At 32.8% G+C, this 16,207-nt stretch overlaps 2 protein-coding genes across 2 annotated transcripts in view; both read right to left on the bottom strand.

Moving 5' to 3' along the window:
- LOC134719850 (uncharacterized) overlaps window positions 1-8,441 on the bottom strand; it is a 38,590-nt gene extending 30,149 nt beyond the window's left edge. Inside the window, exon 1 of the mRNA XM_063582789.1 lies at window positions 8,409-8,441. Coding sequence (XP_063438859.1) covers window positions 8,409-8,415 — 7 coding nt within the window. The 5' untranslated portion in view covers window positions 8,416-8,441. The remainder of the gene's footprint in view (window positions 1-8,408) is intronic.
- On the bottom strand, window positions 1,388-7,882 carry LOC134719260 (uncharacterized). Its single transcript, XM_063582264.1, has 2 exons — window positions 7,876-7,882; window positions 1,388-3,351 (listed from the first exon to the last, which is right to left on the bottom strand). The coding sequence occupies exons 1-2, from the start codon at window positions 7,880-7,882 to the stop codon at window positions 1,388-1,390; spliced, it is 1,971 nt and encodes a 656-aa protein (XP_063438334.1).
- Window positions 8,442-16,207: the final 7,766 nt, after the last annotated feature.

Raw genomic sequence — 16,207 nt, 5'->3', positions numbered from 1 at the left:
TTTTTTCTTTTTTTTCTTGTATTATTGTATTAAATGTTTTAATCTGCTATGGTATTGAATTTGAAGTCTATTCAGTCAATGATAAAAAACAAATCGCTGGTTCATAGCTGTCAGGACATAAGAAGTTTTCAAAGTCAATTTGGTCAGGGCAAGTTTTCTAACTCTTATAAATATTTTTTTCATTTTTTCCTTTTATTAATTAAATATAAGTTCTCATCTTGCTTGGTTCTAAATTTCAAGTTAATCCTTCCAATAATAAAAAAAGTATTAAGCATTTTCATTTCTTTCAGGACATTGTCAGGTTGTCAGTACATTAGTCAAACTCCGTACAGTAATCGTTTCCGTTCCGGAACTATTTTCCTTTACTATCAAGTATCCAGAAAAAGTTACTAAATGTCACATAAATACCCAATATATTTTTTTTATAATTGTATCACTTTGTGATTGCAAAACCTGATGCATTGGCTTGCATGTGTGCACGTTATTCGATAACGTCAGGAAAGATAACTCGTGGCGTAACGTCATTCGGTATCGTGTTACCTTAATATAATTTCTAGTCTCTAGATTTGAAAAAAAAAAATGTAGTTTTTTCTCCTTCTTCAATCCACTGACTTCTTGACCTAACATATTGTCCCTGAACCTTCTTTTGTCTATACATTTTTAAAAGTTCTGCGTTTTTTCTGATCAATCTCTTCCATATTTTCTACTGTTAGAGAATGTACTTTTAATTGTTTTAATTTTGAAATAATCTCATTTTTAATTTTTATACCCGCCTTTTTTATTAGAGGCATATGAAATAGTTTTATCGCGTATTTCTGTGAGTAGAGTTTCGAAAATAACTGGTCATCAACAGTAAATTTAATTTCAGAGTTGTCAATATTTTGTAAATTTTCATCTCTATATATCTTGACGGCATATTGTTCTTTAACTATACATATGAGTTGTTTTTTTTATCTCTTTAACATAGTCAGTATTATGAAGAATGGAATTATTGAAGTTCCAAAGGCCTCTGCCTTTTATATATTCATTAATCTTGAAAGAAAAGACCACAGGTGAATGATCAGACCTGTAACTATTATCAATTTTAACATCATTAACAAAGCCTTTATTTAACAGTTTTGCATGTCAGGAGATGCATACCTTTGTCGGAACATATTGAAAATGCCATGCCACAAAAAAACACTATCACAACAAAATGTAATGTAACTAAATCAATATTTATATATGCTATGTATTTTTCGTCATTTTACAGTGTTGTGTTGCTCAATTAAATAATGTTTTTTCTCTAGAACAAATATATATTGAACATATATAAATATATTCTACACTGCCTCTAGCCACAAATGTCATGATTTCGGCAATTCAACTGAATGGAAAAATGTCACTATTAATGCTTTGACATAGTTCTCTTCATAGCAGATATGTCTAATTCGTCTTCATTTATGTAAACTGATTGTAAAAATGCTTGTCTTGCGGATTCCTCATCACCACATAACTGTAGAGCGACTCCCAACAGATTATAAGCTTCTGCTTTCAAAAATGTAGGGTTCATTAAATAACTTTCCTCTATAACCAGTTGTAAACCTTGGAGGGAATCTTGACATTGTCTGACATCATTGAGATGATAATAACAAAGGAAATTAAGGAAATAAGCATACGCTGTAGATGGAAATGTCTCTAAAGTATTCAATAGGTTCATTTGAAGTTCATCTGGTACTAAAGTAGAAATTATGTCAAATTTTACATCGTCAACAACCAATATTTTCATTAAACAAACCAAACTCATTTTCTGAAATGTTTGCAATTTTAGCAACTGGTAATGTATATCCGACAAAGTTCTGAAGTAGCCCAGTTTTTCGGGAGTACATTTTGATAAAGAATAACTGACGATGTATAAGGCTTTACTGTACTGTTTTGTCTTATAGAAAAGACTAGCAACCATCAGCCATCCAGATGCAACGTCATGATAGACATTACATATGACAGTACTAAGACAATATTTGTACTGTTTGTATTGGTATTTATTATTACTTAATGTACTAATGAGTTGTAAACGCTGAGCATAAACATGACAGTACATTGAAATGTAGAATATATATACGTCTTTAATAGTAGAGTTAGAAGACTGCTGAAATAAATATGTCTGTTTCATCTTCATATTGATAATTTTCGTCGGGGTGAATGTGAAAGAAGTATTTGCCAGTTTCCAAAGCTTGGATGAAAGTATTTTTTCTACTTCATTTGAATATAGTGCATGTGGTTCGATGGATAAATTGCAAATTGATAAACCAAAGTTAGATATTTGATCAGAAAATAAAATACATCGCCAATTATAACTATGCAACATATATAATTTTTCTAAAAGCACGTCACGAGGACGACCCACAATTTTGTTCTCGAACATGTTGTTTTCTGGAATGAAGTAATGTAAACAAACTGAGTGCTCAACACAATAAATCAGCCTGTTGAAACATCGCATAAAACATTGAATAATACAATCAGGTTTCCATATGGATTGTGGCAGTTCCTCGGATATCCAGAACACAATTGTTTTCAGGAAGTAAGAACACAGTAAATCTTGACATTCGGAGAAAGAAGCTATGACATCTTTCAACACAATTTTTAAGAGAGCATAACACAGTAATTGAGTGTGTGTAAAGGTATTAGTCAGAAATTTTTCACCAACTGAAAAAGATACTCGCCATTCTAGTTCTTCTTTTGGTGAGCCCTTAACTCCAATCGGAACAAAAAGAACTCCGTGTTTTATGATACTTTGTTTGACATTATAACTCGGCCATGAATTATTTGATCGTGTGATCCACTGTTCTGTAGGAGATACCCACGTTTTACAGTGTAAGCAATGTGCATTGTCAAAGGTTCCTGTGGGTTCAGATATACAGGGTCCATGAATCGAACTCATATTATAAATATCACCGTCTACGATCTGCTGTTTATATAATGTACTCGACAAATAATGTTGGCAATTTTGTTGTTCACATTGTTCCAATATACTCCGAGATCTGCTATAATCTAGTTTCAACTGAGCATAACCAGATTTAACGTCGTCCTTTTCCATTGAAAAATATGTCATATTTTGGTTAAAGAAGGGTTTTATATTTTCATAAACCTCTAAGGATTTTGATGCATACATTAAATCTAAATCACTGCCCCGCATCTCTAGTCCTTCCCCATAGCTTCCACTTGTTATAACTGTTTGTTCCTGGTTACTTAATAAATTGTCCCTGACAGCGCTCATCATTCTAATACGTTTAACATGATCTTCTGATCCTACTATATGTTGACATATATAACGATACAGTGCTAGTGATATGTTTGGCGGTACAGTGTCGTCTGTAATTAAATAAAGGTAAAATGAAAACTATGAATAAAAACTGTTTAACCTGGTTAAGTAAATGCATTTTACATAATACACAAGTTGAACTTTATTCAAATGTAAACATAAAAAATGGTACAGTGCTATTGGTAAGTTTGGTGTGACAATGTCTGTATGAAATGAAAGATGGGAGTTAAAATTTTAACTTTGATAGTATGTTTTTTCGAAAAAACAATGTTTATTATTACGTTCTACTTACGACAACCATCTCTTTAAATATTCTCAAGATGAAATGAATGGGGGAAAACCGGACTAATGATAAGATAATGGGTTATATAAGGGAGCGGTTATTTGTAACCAAAAAAAAGAGGGGATAGGAAGAAATAAAGGGGCCTTTCATTTTATCATTTTTGGAATGGAAAGGTTGCATTTAATTTTATATAGTTATAAATTTACCGCGGTATAATGTTATGGCAAATTGTTCGTCATCCGTAGGCATCAATCATTACGCCTTGATCCGCACACCTGAATTGTTAAAACCTGAATATTTAGTTTCAACAGTTTCTTCTAGCAGAGAATGTTCATCTGGAGCTAATATTGAATGAAGGTTTTTGTAAATATTAATGAAACCACAAACATAAATTTAAACTAAGTTCCCTGAAGTCGCAAAAATTTTCATACTTCAGTACTTTGATTATATAGGTTCTTGTCTATACCTTGCAAGAAAATGTATCTCTATTATTAGTTATCACGATAATAGCCAATCAAACAACAAAACTCTAAAAAGCCAAAATTGCACAAAAAGTACCTTTACTATGAGTATATTCAGACACATTGCACTATTTTTTTTTTTTTTAAATCTATTATGTTTCCAGGATAAACGCAAAATATTAAAAACCGCTGCCGTAAATCTTCACTTTGAAAAATTCAAAACACAACTCTCTATCTGTAAGAGAACAACAGGTCTCAGTAAGCAGTAAATAAATGCAGTGTTGTAAGTTCATTTTGACACTAATCTGATTAGATTACAGATATTGTGTGTTCAAGTTTTGCCTACGCTGATCTAAAACGCTCATTTGATGGATTGATACACACCTCCAAAAATTTGAAGGCTGAAATTTTGATTGGCTGATGTAATATAAACAAGGACAGAGAGTAAAAAGAAGTGTTGTCAGTTCCTTGTATGCAAAGCTTAAACAGATGATCTGTACATTATATATTAATAAAATGTGTTATACACCGACTCTATTGTGGGAAGGAGCACGTGTATTTCCTTGTTTGACATAAATAAAAAATAACATGGTTTATATTTTTTTTTAAATTTCATCATTGGTTTTTTTTACCTCATTTTAAATGGAAACAAACTATTTCGTTTCCCTTCTGAAATAGATAAAATCTCTTTCAAGACATTTAGAATCATCCCCCCCCCCAATCTCAATGGTCCTGTTTAATTGAGTCTAGAGGTGTATACTAGTATATGAGCGGCTTCCCACAAAACCTTTTATATTGTGGGTTACTGCATGTCTAGTGGAAATGCATTCGTGGTAGCATGTACGCCTTGAGTTAGGGAGGTCGTGGGTTCAAACCCCGGCCGGATCAAAACCAAAGACTAAAACTCATTTGTGCATGCGGCCTCCCTTCTAAGCACGCAGGATAGATGATAATGAACAAACGCTGATCGGCTTGGAATCAGAATAATGTGTCCGTGTAAGGTGCCATGTCTTACTTCGGAATGTTACCTTTTAAACTAGCATGTTAAAAATCCGGCTCAGGGTGTCGGTCTAGTACAAAGCAGGGTTAATATTCGTATCACATTTACATGTTCTTGGACAAATATGCATATCAATTTGCCGCTTGACGTAAAGAATCCACCCATACTCATCTATAGTTGAAACTGTGAAATATATGCACAAAAACATAATAAAAAGCTGAACGCAAATGTAATGCATCGAGTTCAGGTTTATTCCATATCTCCTATAATCCATTTCGGATGAAAGGGATGGCCGCTCGGTGGTCGAGTGGTAACATTTTCATTTCGGGGCCTTTAATAGCTGACTATGCAGTATGGGCTTTAATTGTTGAAAGCCGTACGGTGACCTATAGTTGTTAATTTCTGTGTAATTTTGGCCTCTTGTGGAGAGTTGTCTCATTGACAGTCATAGTAAGTAGGCAAGAAAGATCGACTCCAATCTTTGTTGACCAAAATTGTCTGTTTTCCAAACGAAGGTCAGGGGGTCTCTCCGCGCACTTTGGCTTTCTCCACCAATATAAAATCCCGCCCATAAAATATCATGATAGTGTTGAAAGTGGCGCTAAATAACAGTCAATCAAAAATCCATACCGGTATACTTATGGCCTCTAAATCTATATATCTATTCTCACAAAGTCAGTGTATGGCAGCAGTATACAGAGAGAAACTATATACAATATATACAAAACAAGAGAGAGAGAGGTTTCAAAAGTATTAAGCCAGCTGGAGGACAAACGCACGTTTTAATATTTTTTGGTAAATGAACACAATTCTTCAGGACTGGGTTTTGAGTACTCGACATAAGTTCAAATAAAATTGAGAGAGGAAATGGGGAATGTGTCAAAGCGACAACAACCCGACCATAGATAAGACAACAGCTCAAAGCCACCAATGGGTCTTCAATGTAGCGAGAATCTCCCACACCCGGAGACGTCCTTCAGCTGGCCCCTAAACAAATATTATACTAGTTCAGTGATAATGGACGTCATACTAAACTCAGAATTATACACAGGAAACTGAAATTAAAATTGTTAACCGTAGTATTTCACGTTGTTGTAAAAAATTGGAGGATAGATACTCTTTACGTTTTTATAGTTATGTTCGTCTCCAATTTGTCGATTGTTACATTGATTGCAAACATGGTTATCTTAATACATTTTGCCCCCTTCCTGTTTCTATCGGCAATTTGTTATAAAAAAAAAAGTAAAATCACAAAAATACTGAACTCAGAGGAAAATCAATTTGGAAAGTCCATAATCATAAGTCATTCCAAATCGACGGAAACAATGTCATGTTTAAAGTTCAAAATATTAAAATATTTCTCAAATTCCTGTTTTTTCTTTAAAAATTGTAATTAATAGCTTTTGACGCATTTTGGACTAACGAATTACAGTTCCGAAACTGAAAAAACTGGTCTAACAACCTTTGCTTTATGCAGGTACCAGTTTATAGTTTACGGGTGTTGAGGATTTCAGATTCAAAAGTAATTTACCACAGAATTTTAAATATATCTTTTCTAATATATAATTATAACAAAATCCCCATACTGCGTACATCATATAAGGATATTTGCACATCATATAAGGATATTTGCACATCATATAAAGGTGTTTGCACATCATATAATGAAAATGGTCATAACAAGATAGTGTTGGCGTTCCATACATCGACACGAATTGTATGAAACCCCTGCTGTTTTCAGGAACACCAAATACAATCACTACAAACCATTAATAGTCTAAAAATAGCCTATTTAAATCTATATTCTGGCTCCAGGAACGCCAAGTGCAAAGGTACAGTGAGAGGAATTGTTAAATACTTCTTTTGATTTAAAATACAGGATATATTTATTTTCGTCCTATTGCAATTTCTTTAAGGGAAAATCATAAAGGATAATTATTCCGTTTTAATGTCGGCGTTGATATTATTTGAGAAATCCGGTCTAAAACTATTCAACATGTTGAAGTTTAAAAATAAATCAACTGACATGACTAATTCTATACAAATACATCATGCTAGAACGGATTTTTTTACAAAAATGCCTGTGGAGAATAAACACTTTTCGAGAGCCGTTATGCAACATTTTTCAAATAACTCCAAACCGGTCAGTATCATACACCATGAACAAACCATTTTTCTATGAAATTTAAAAAACAAAATCAGCGTAAAAAACAAAATATACCCTTGATATGTTCATTTTAGGAAACTATATATAGACTAGAACAATTGTTTGCCTGACCATCCAGTTAAACAAGTTTGAAATAGTTAAATTTGCTAACAAAAAAAAAAATCTTTGACATTGATATATAAGATTCATATATATATGTATTCGTAGGAAAACAACTTACAAAAAAATGGGAGGGGTAACAATGAAAATGAACTATTATGTTAAATAGTTTATAGGCAGAAAGTATTTTCCGGTGGTTTTGCGTTATTGTAAAGTTCACTTTTTATTTCCGCATCTCTACTTGTTTTATCAAATAGTTGTACGGCTGTTTGCTTTCAGTTCAATTCAGAGAACTTAAACAATTGACTCTTGAATAAACCGTTGTTCATTTTGAAATGATGTACCTATTTACTATATAGTACTAAATTTCTAAATATTCTTCAAATTGTATAGTAACTTTTTAAGAATTACCCAAAACCGATCAGAATCTTGCATCATGAACAAACTGATTTCCTATATGACTTTAAGAAAGAAAGAAAAACATCGTAATAAGGCGTCGATAAACCGAATGATGCCCTTGATATGTTAAGATTTGTAAACATTTATAAAATAGTTATTATTTACCTGCCATCTTGTCTTGTTAGCCTGTTGTGGTTTAAGTGAGAAATATAAGTATCTACTTGAAATCTAATTTAGTTTCATTTCCGATTAAACTTTTCATTTACACACATGTAGTACTATGTTTGAGTCATCATGATAAAAGATGTGAATATAAAAGATACGATCAATTATAAAACAATATTTATATCACCACAGGGTCAAATTAAGGTGTGAATAGTTGTATTCAGAGAACTTAGACATTTGACTCTGGAATTAACCGTAGATCATGTTGAAATGTTGAGCCTATTCACAAGTCGTAAAAATATATATATTATACTAAATTACTTTGAGAAAATTTCTAACAATTCTAAAAAAATGCGTAGCAACATTTTACAAGTTATTCCAAACCGGCCAATATCGTGCACCAAGAGCAGACTGAATATCAATATAACTTTAATAAAACAAAGATCAAAGTAATAAGGCATACATAACCCGAATGATGCCCTTGATATTTTAACAATAATGTTGAATATATATAAACTAAAGTAATTGTTTACCTTCCATCTTGTTAGCCTGATGTGGTTTAAGTACGAAATGTGTATCTACTTGAAATTTACTTTAGTTTCATTTCCGATGATACTTTTCATTTACACTCACGTAATGCTATATTGAGTCATTATAAATGTTGTGAATATAAAAGATACTATCAAATATAAAAAAAAATCTCTGTATCACCACATGGTTTAATTATAGTTTTTTTTTTCCATCTGTTAAACTTTGATCCTATACAAAGGTTTCGTCAACAGTTTACAAATATCTGTGTAAAGTATAAAAATTTCTGAGACAAAATACATTGGACATTGCTGTAACAGCTCACCATTATAAATAACTATAAATCTAAGTAGAAAAAGGTAATGGCTTTTAAGATTTCAATGATGGACGTAACAAAAAACAATAGATACTGTACCAATTAAAGAGTATGTGACGTTACGGAAAAATTGACCAACACCTAATTGCCAGAACAATTGGTCACTGTGTATCTTATAATCGATAACTTTAGTAGAACAACATGTGGTGACTGTTCGCATGAAAGAAACATAGTCGGATCTTGACCAATTGAATGCTGATAGATATCAATTAAACCATCAATTAATATATTACATAAGTATTATACATAGATAAGGATGTAACAATTTTGAAATTTAACACTTTATTTTCACTTCGTGATACATATATAGTTATCAAAGTCTACACAAGACTCATCAGTGATGCTCAGATCAAAATAGTTATAAAGTCAAACAAGTACAAAGTTGGAGAGCATTTAGGACCCAAAATTCCAAAAAGTTGTGTCAAATACAGCTAAGGTAATCTATTCCTGGGATGAGAAAATCCTTAGTTTTTCGAAAAATTCAAAGTTTTGTAAAAGAAAATTTATAAAAATGACCATATAATTGATATTCATGTCAACTTCGATCTGTTACCAACTGGGCTGGTGATACCCTCGGGACGAAACCTTCACTAGCAGTGGTATCGACCTAGTGGTGTAAATAGATAGGTACCAGGATTAAAATTTAATACGCCAGACGCGCGTTTTGTCATATATGATTCCTTATTTCACTTTGTAACTGCACACCCAAACGTTTTAACGTTTTATAAAAAGCTTAACCATTTAAACACACAGGCTTCGTATTCAAAAGTTTAATTGTTTGACATTTAACAGGCGGAACTCGAATTGAATTGGGCAATAAGATTTTGTTTCTATTGGTTTACACTTCGATAAATCATGTTACAGAAACTACTTTCGTAGCCTTCACTGTGATTTATTCATGCGCGATACTTTGCAGGAATCCACAGCCTTTATCCTTGTTATCTCACATTTGGCAATTTGGTGACTGATAGATATATGATTATTGCATGCAGTGCTAGCATTGATTTCCTTATGACAAGTTTATTAATGTAGTGATTGGTTAAAACAAATATAAATATGGACCAAATCAAGTACACCTTTTAGGGTGCGCTCGACTATAGTGACTCTGCACGAAGTGTTTTGAAATTTACTGGTTACTTAGAACTTTTTGTAAACAATAAACGCTAACACTTCTTAGAAAAGCAAGTGAGTAATCTATGTTTCAAATTTTATAACAGAAATCTCTGTATTAAAGGCTGTGGATTTTCTATAAAAATCTTGGTTAATTTGCCACAAAGTCCTCTATTTCTAATAAATGCAATGAAACAGTAAATAATAATGCTTTGCATCAAGTTTCCCCATGGTATATGTACAAAATTATTATTCATTATATCTGTAGTTTTGATACTATTGAAGTTTGAAAAGATCGTACAAAAATGGCTATAGAAGGGGTCATAAACCTGAATATCGCGCAATTCTAAAAACGAAACTACTTTATACACGTCATAATGGAAAAAGATATCTAACAAATTTATGTAAATAATAATGAGTTTATTATGCAGGACACATTGCTTTTGGCTGAAAATATATTATTATTATCTGTTTTCTCATATTTTTATTTACTGGGAAACAAAGAAACAAACACATCTGGAATGATGAAATTGGTCTGGCACTTATAGAAAACAAAAAGGCACTTTATCAATGGAGACAAGAGGATAAACCTGTTGATGGAGAAACAATGCAAAAGCGCAAAAAAAAGGCACTACGAAGAGCTAGGCGGCAGGAAATTGCCAAACAAAAAGATGAATTTATGCAAGTCATTATGACTGTACAACTTAGTGACAGTAAAATGTTCCATAAATAAGTAAATGCGCAAGGAAAATCAGGAAAAACCATATTATCAGCGCTAAATGTACAAGGAGGAATTCCCTCATCAAAGGGCAATAAGGGTGGAACAAACACTGCAAACAACTTGCAACACCACAAACGTCAAACGAAAATGGTGAATACACAGATAGAGAATTTGATATTCACGAAGATCGAAGAAATTTGCAAAAACAACGCCTCACCTATAATTTTTACTGAAGAGGAAATTTGTCAAGCAATCGGCAAACTTAATTAACACCAAAAAAGCTACAGATATTTACGGCATAACGGTAGAGCATATAAAATTTGGAGGAGATACATTACTTAAGGCAGTTACAGCAATAATCAAGCGGATATGTTCAACAGCATCAGTACCTGATTCCCTGAAGTTAGGCATACTTACTCCAATCTTCAGAAACAAAGGCATAATATCTGAATCAAAATATTACAGTGGAAAATACGGTTCTACCAGTTATAGGGAAAATTTTTGAATGTATACTCCGTGATCTTATCAGGGACTTCATCAAAATTCTACAAAACAGGCTTCAAAGAGGATTTACTCCTACGGTTTTCCCGCTCTACAGTGCTCTTATTTTTTTAGAATCTATTTTGGAATCTCTCGATCAAAAAACATCAATTTTTATAGCTCTTTTGGACGCAAAGTCTGCTTTAGACGTTGTGAACCATAACAGCTTGTACCAAAAACTATTCCTGTCATGTGTAGGGGGCACAGCTACGTACTAACGCACTCACTTCTATCAAATGGGACGGTCTTACCTCTGAACCATTCCTTATACCACAAGGAGTTAGACAGAGTGGAATTTTAGGTTATGAACTGTACAAACTTTATGTGAATGATGTACTTGACCCACTATAGGACAACGGGTTAGGAAAATATATTATTGGAGACATTTACTGTGGAGCGCCAACATGTGCCGGTGATATCGCCTTGATTGCAAACTCGCCAACAGAACTCCAAGTAATGATCTGAACTGTGGAAAATTATAGCAAACACGAAAAATATGTTCTTCAACCTACTAAAAGTGTTGTCTTAAAAAACGAAGGTAGTAACAGTAGTGCCAGTTCTCTCCAAGACTTTTCAATTAATGAGCAGGCAACTATTCAACCAGATTCAGCGGTACACCTGGATATTAAACATAATGCTAACTTTAAAAAGACCATCACCTCTCACATAAATGAAAACATCTCCAAAGCAAAAAGAAGTATCATGTAAAGCCTAATTGGCGCAGGACTCCACGGCAAAAATGGACTTAACCCTACAACAAATCATCATATATTTCATACATATGTTATTTGTTAAAATATTTTGAATAATACAATAAATTAACAAGTTTTCTTCATATAAATAAACAATCTAACCATTAAAATGCAAATCTGTTTCCAAATTTGCTGATTTGGGCAAATAACTAGACCGATTTTGTACTGGGATTGTACAATCCAAGATGGCGGTATACCATGAATCTACCTTACCATACGGCTTAGAAATTCTCCTTCCAGATAAGAAACCACTAGATAATATAGAAGTATTTTATCGAAAATCATTAAAGCAAATTCTATTCATGCCAACTAATACGGCAGACGTTGCTATATATACACTTGTAGGAGTTATTCCTATTATTGGGACAATCCATAAATCTGCTCTTAACACCTCAAATAAAATTTGCGATATGTATTCATTTGTGGAAAAAGATCTTGCTGTAAGACAACTTGCATTAGTTGGATTTTCCTCTTCTATCTGGTTTGGCAAGCTTCGAAATCTCCTTGCCATTTATGAACTCCCATCAGCGCAGGATATTCTTGATCACCCATACAGCAAGGAGCGCTGGAAATCAATAGTAAAAAAGGCTGTTGACAATTATTACAAAGATCAAACCACATCTTCTGATCTGCTTTACTTATCTCTACGCTTCTTATCCACCAATAATCTGCTATGGAATAGACCACATTCAAGCTTAGCCAGCGTAAATACCTCTTCTCAAGATATTAGTAGATTACCGACGAAGTTGTAACTGCTGACATGTACTTACTATCTACAAAGCAACAAAGCTGCCTTCAACCAAAACTCAGTACACCCAACATGCCTATTATGCAAGGGTAAGCCAGAAACAATCGATCGTTTCCTTATAGAATGTCCAGCTCTGCATGAAATCGGTTCACCTTATCTACAAGAATTATATAATTGTATTTGTAGTATTGATGTGTGCATGAAATGTAGTATTCATAGTAACATCACACTAGACACTAACTTTCTATAGGACCCTAGTAGCTTTATATGTGCTTGTGGTTGCAAATGTAAATGCATGGATGTCTGCTACATTGTATAATACATAACAAGGAAGCTTTGCATTGCTCTACATGGACTACGAACTCGTATTATTAAAAACCTTCCGCCAAGCAAGCGTAAGGGTCTTTGACAGTAACCAACACTCATCTCACGAGGCGTACCTAGTATGTCTTTTTAGGTCAATATATATAAACATTTATTCGTCATTGTGCGAATTGCTCCTTTAAAGGAGGGATTTTCTCAACCAGAACAGAACAGAACAGAACTGCCGATCCCCTTTATTTCTAGTTAGCACTCCACAGTTAGAAAATAAAATTAAAAATGAGCCACAAAATGTTTTATCATCTCCTATTCCTGGATTTCTAATACATAAACCTAACTGTTTGTGTTGTACACGTGCATATGTATGTAATCAGTATCTTCCATAGATTTGATTTTCAAAAGTTGAAAGGGTGAAAAATAACTGCATTTATTTACCATAAAATATTGCAAAAAGTGGGGTGAACATGTCACATATCCCCCAAAAATTGGGATCAAACTAGAATTTCAATGCCTTTGAGTGATATATACCTTTTATGAAACTGTTGACATTAATCTTCCTAATGATCAAATAAAAAATGGGTGTCTTTCGCCTCATTTTTCGGTAAAATCCAATCACAAAGTTCGTGCGATAAAAAGTTGGGAAAAAAAACATTACAATAATTGCCGGACCAATGTATGGTATGGACATGCAAATACGGACTGTCATACAGAAAACAGCTTATATTACATACATTACATAATCTTGATGTTCATTTAAACCTAATACAAAGGCTATTTGAATACTCAGCTATCCAAAAATTTATTTTATTGCACACTAGCTCTCATATTTGAAAAAATCCACAGGGGCCAAAATGCGAAACTACACACCTAATTGTGGAGTGCTACCTTAGTCCTCTGTCCTCATAACGAAAATACCGAAGACGCGTTTGATTTTGTAAATGATTAAATTCTAATTGCATACCTCGAATACTTACTAGAAGTTCGAACTCTATGTTCTAACTCGAAGTGTAATTCATGTTCTTATAATTGAGGTGTACCTTGAAACTTAACTCAAACTTGCTTTCAGTAACTGTGAGAGTTAGATTGATACACGTACTTGGTGTAGGTCTTTTTGAGCGTTTTGGTGTGCATAGTGCCAATCTGATAATTTAAGCTACTGACAACTGTTCTTGTATCGTGTCATAACGTCATTGTCCCATGTTAAGGGGAGGATTAATAGCTTACAAACATGTGTATCCCCCACTGGGTACCTACCGCTTCTTTGATTTTCGTATGTTTTAATAAGCAAAAATCAAGCCGTTAGTTTTTTTCTATGAATTGTTTAACATTTCGTCATACTTTATCGTTTTATACTTTGCTGTATGGTATGGGCTCTGCTCATTGTTGTAGACTCAACATTGGAATATAGTTGTTTCGATCATTTTGTCTTTAAACATTATATTTTACGAAAAACAAACATGAGGGACTTGAATCAACGACAATCCTTGAACTGACTTGGAGGTTGTACATACAGAATTATGGTGGTTTAAACATGTTGTGATCGCTGAAACCTCCCCTAAACTGGGACAGTGGTGTTACAGTGGTTTCTAATTGTAAGAGTACATTGTATGAGAATGAAGATAAAGCTCTTGATTTTTTTAATTTTACTGAAACGTGAATTACACACTTTCGGATCACTCAAAGAAATCTTGATTTGTATGATTCTGTATTTGATTCAGGGACAATGAAATTATCTGAAGATGAAAATCGAGTGTTGTACGACTGTTTACTTTTTGTAGGCATAATAAGATTAAATAAATATTCTGTTACCAGCTCATGTTCCAATTTATACATCAATTTTTACTAATGGCTTGTATTAAAAACGGGAATAATTTCCGATTCCTTGATAATTTCAATAGATGAATTTCGAATATCTTCGTTTAAAATAATTATACCCTTTTTCAATTGTATTAAACTATATGTGCAAGAATATAAGCATTGTAAATTGTACTTTTTTCTTAAGAAGGATATAATATAAGTGGTATATAGAGTAGAAAAATCAAAACTTCGAACAGATTCAAAATCTCCCATATAAGCATGCAATTTATCAATAGCTTCTAGCGATTGTTTTACACTCTAAAGGCCTTATTTGAAAAATTTATTATCCGGTGGCTTTTTACTGTACCACGTATACTAGAATGTAGAACTGACAGTTCTGTAATGGAACAATGGTTTAAATATATATATTCGTTAGGTGTTTTGTGCAGCTTTGAAAGCCTGTACATTGATGAGAGATTCATTGTATGTGGTTCTGCTTGTAAAGAAATAACGGTTTGTTTTATGTTGGTTCGTTTAAATGTTATGGAGCTACTTCAGTGCTACGTTCATTTTCAGTGAACTAGTATTCATTTGTATTTAGAGGCCAGCTGAAGCCCACCTCCGATGGTGCGGGATTTTTTTTTTTTTTTTTTTTTAACTTTGTTGAAGATCCATTGGTGGCCTTGTACTGTTTTGTTCGTTTGTTTGGTTGTTGCCACTTTGGCATATTCTCCGTCTCAATTATCAATTTTATATATACAAGCGAGTTTGAGGCGACGTAACTCCTTTCAATTTGTTTTCCTTTAAAATCTGTCCGTTTATCGAATCGACGATAATTTGAAGTGTTATTTCTGAACTTAATAATTGTTAGTCATACAACAATTCAATCTGGTTGAATTATTATGAATATATACATCGACTCGCAATTTAGAATAAAAATATTTTTCTCGCTCTTATCAATGAGTAAATTCAAAGTTTTTGTAAACTGTTCTATGATTATGACCATAACATAGTGGCAATTCATGTCAACCATACAATGACAAATTATCACAAAACTTGATCTACATGTGTATACTCTTAAAGTCCACTTATTTATGCAATATATATATATATCATTACAGGAAACAAATTCATGATACATAATACTTTATATATATCTATTTCACCGGTTGTTTACATAGTTAGTTTTTATTTATTTATATGCATGTATTATATTATATTTTGAGTCATTCGGAGAGCCTCATATGAGAGATTAGTATTGAACTAATTGAATGTACCCTAAATAGCATTTCATTATCAATTAACATGTTTTATTATATGTGTATGTATTTATATTGTATGTTTCTCTGTAAACTTGTATCTAGTTTTTAGAGAATAAAGTATCTATCTATCTATCTATTATTATATTTGAACATAGCACATTGCTATCTGGAGTAGAA

The sequence above is a fragment of the Mytilus trossulus genome, chromosome 5 (genome assembly GCF_036588685.1).
Source record: "Mytilus trossulus isolate FHL-02 chromosome 5, PNRI_Mtr1.1.1.hap1, whole genome shotgun sequence".
NCBI lineage: Eukaryota > Metazoa > Mollusca > Bivalvia > Mytilida > Mytilidae > Mytilus > Mytilus trossulus.
This window is presented reverse-complemented; position numbering and strand designations above follow the sequence as displayed.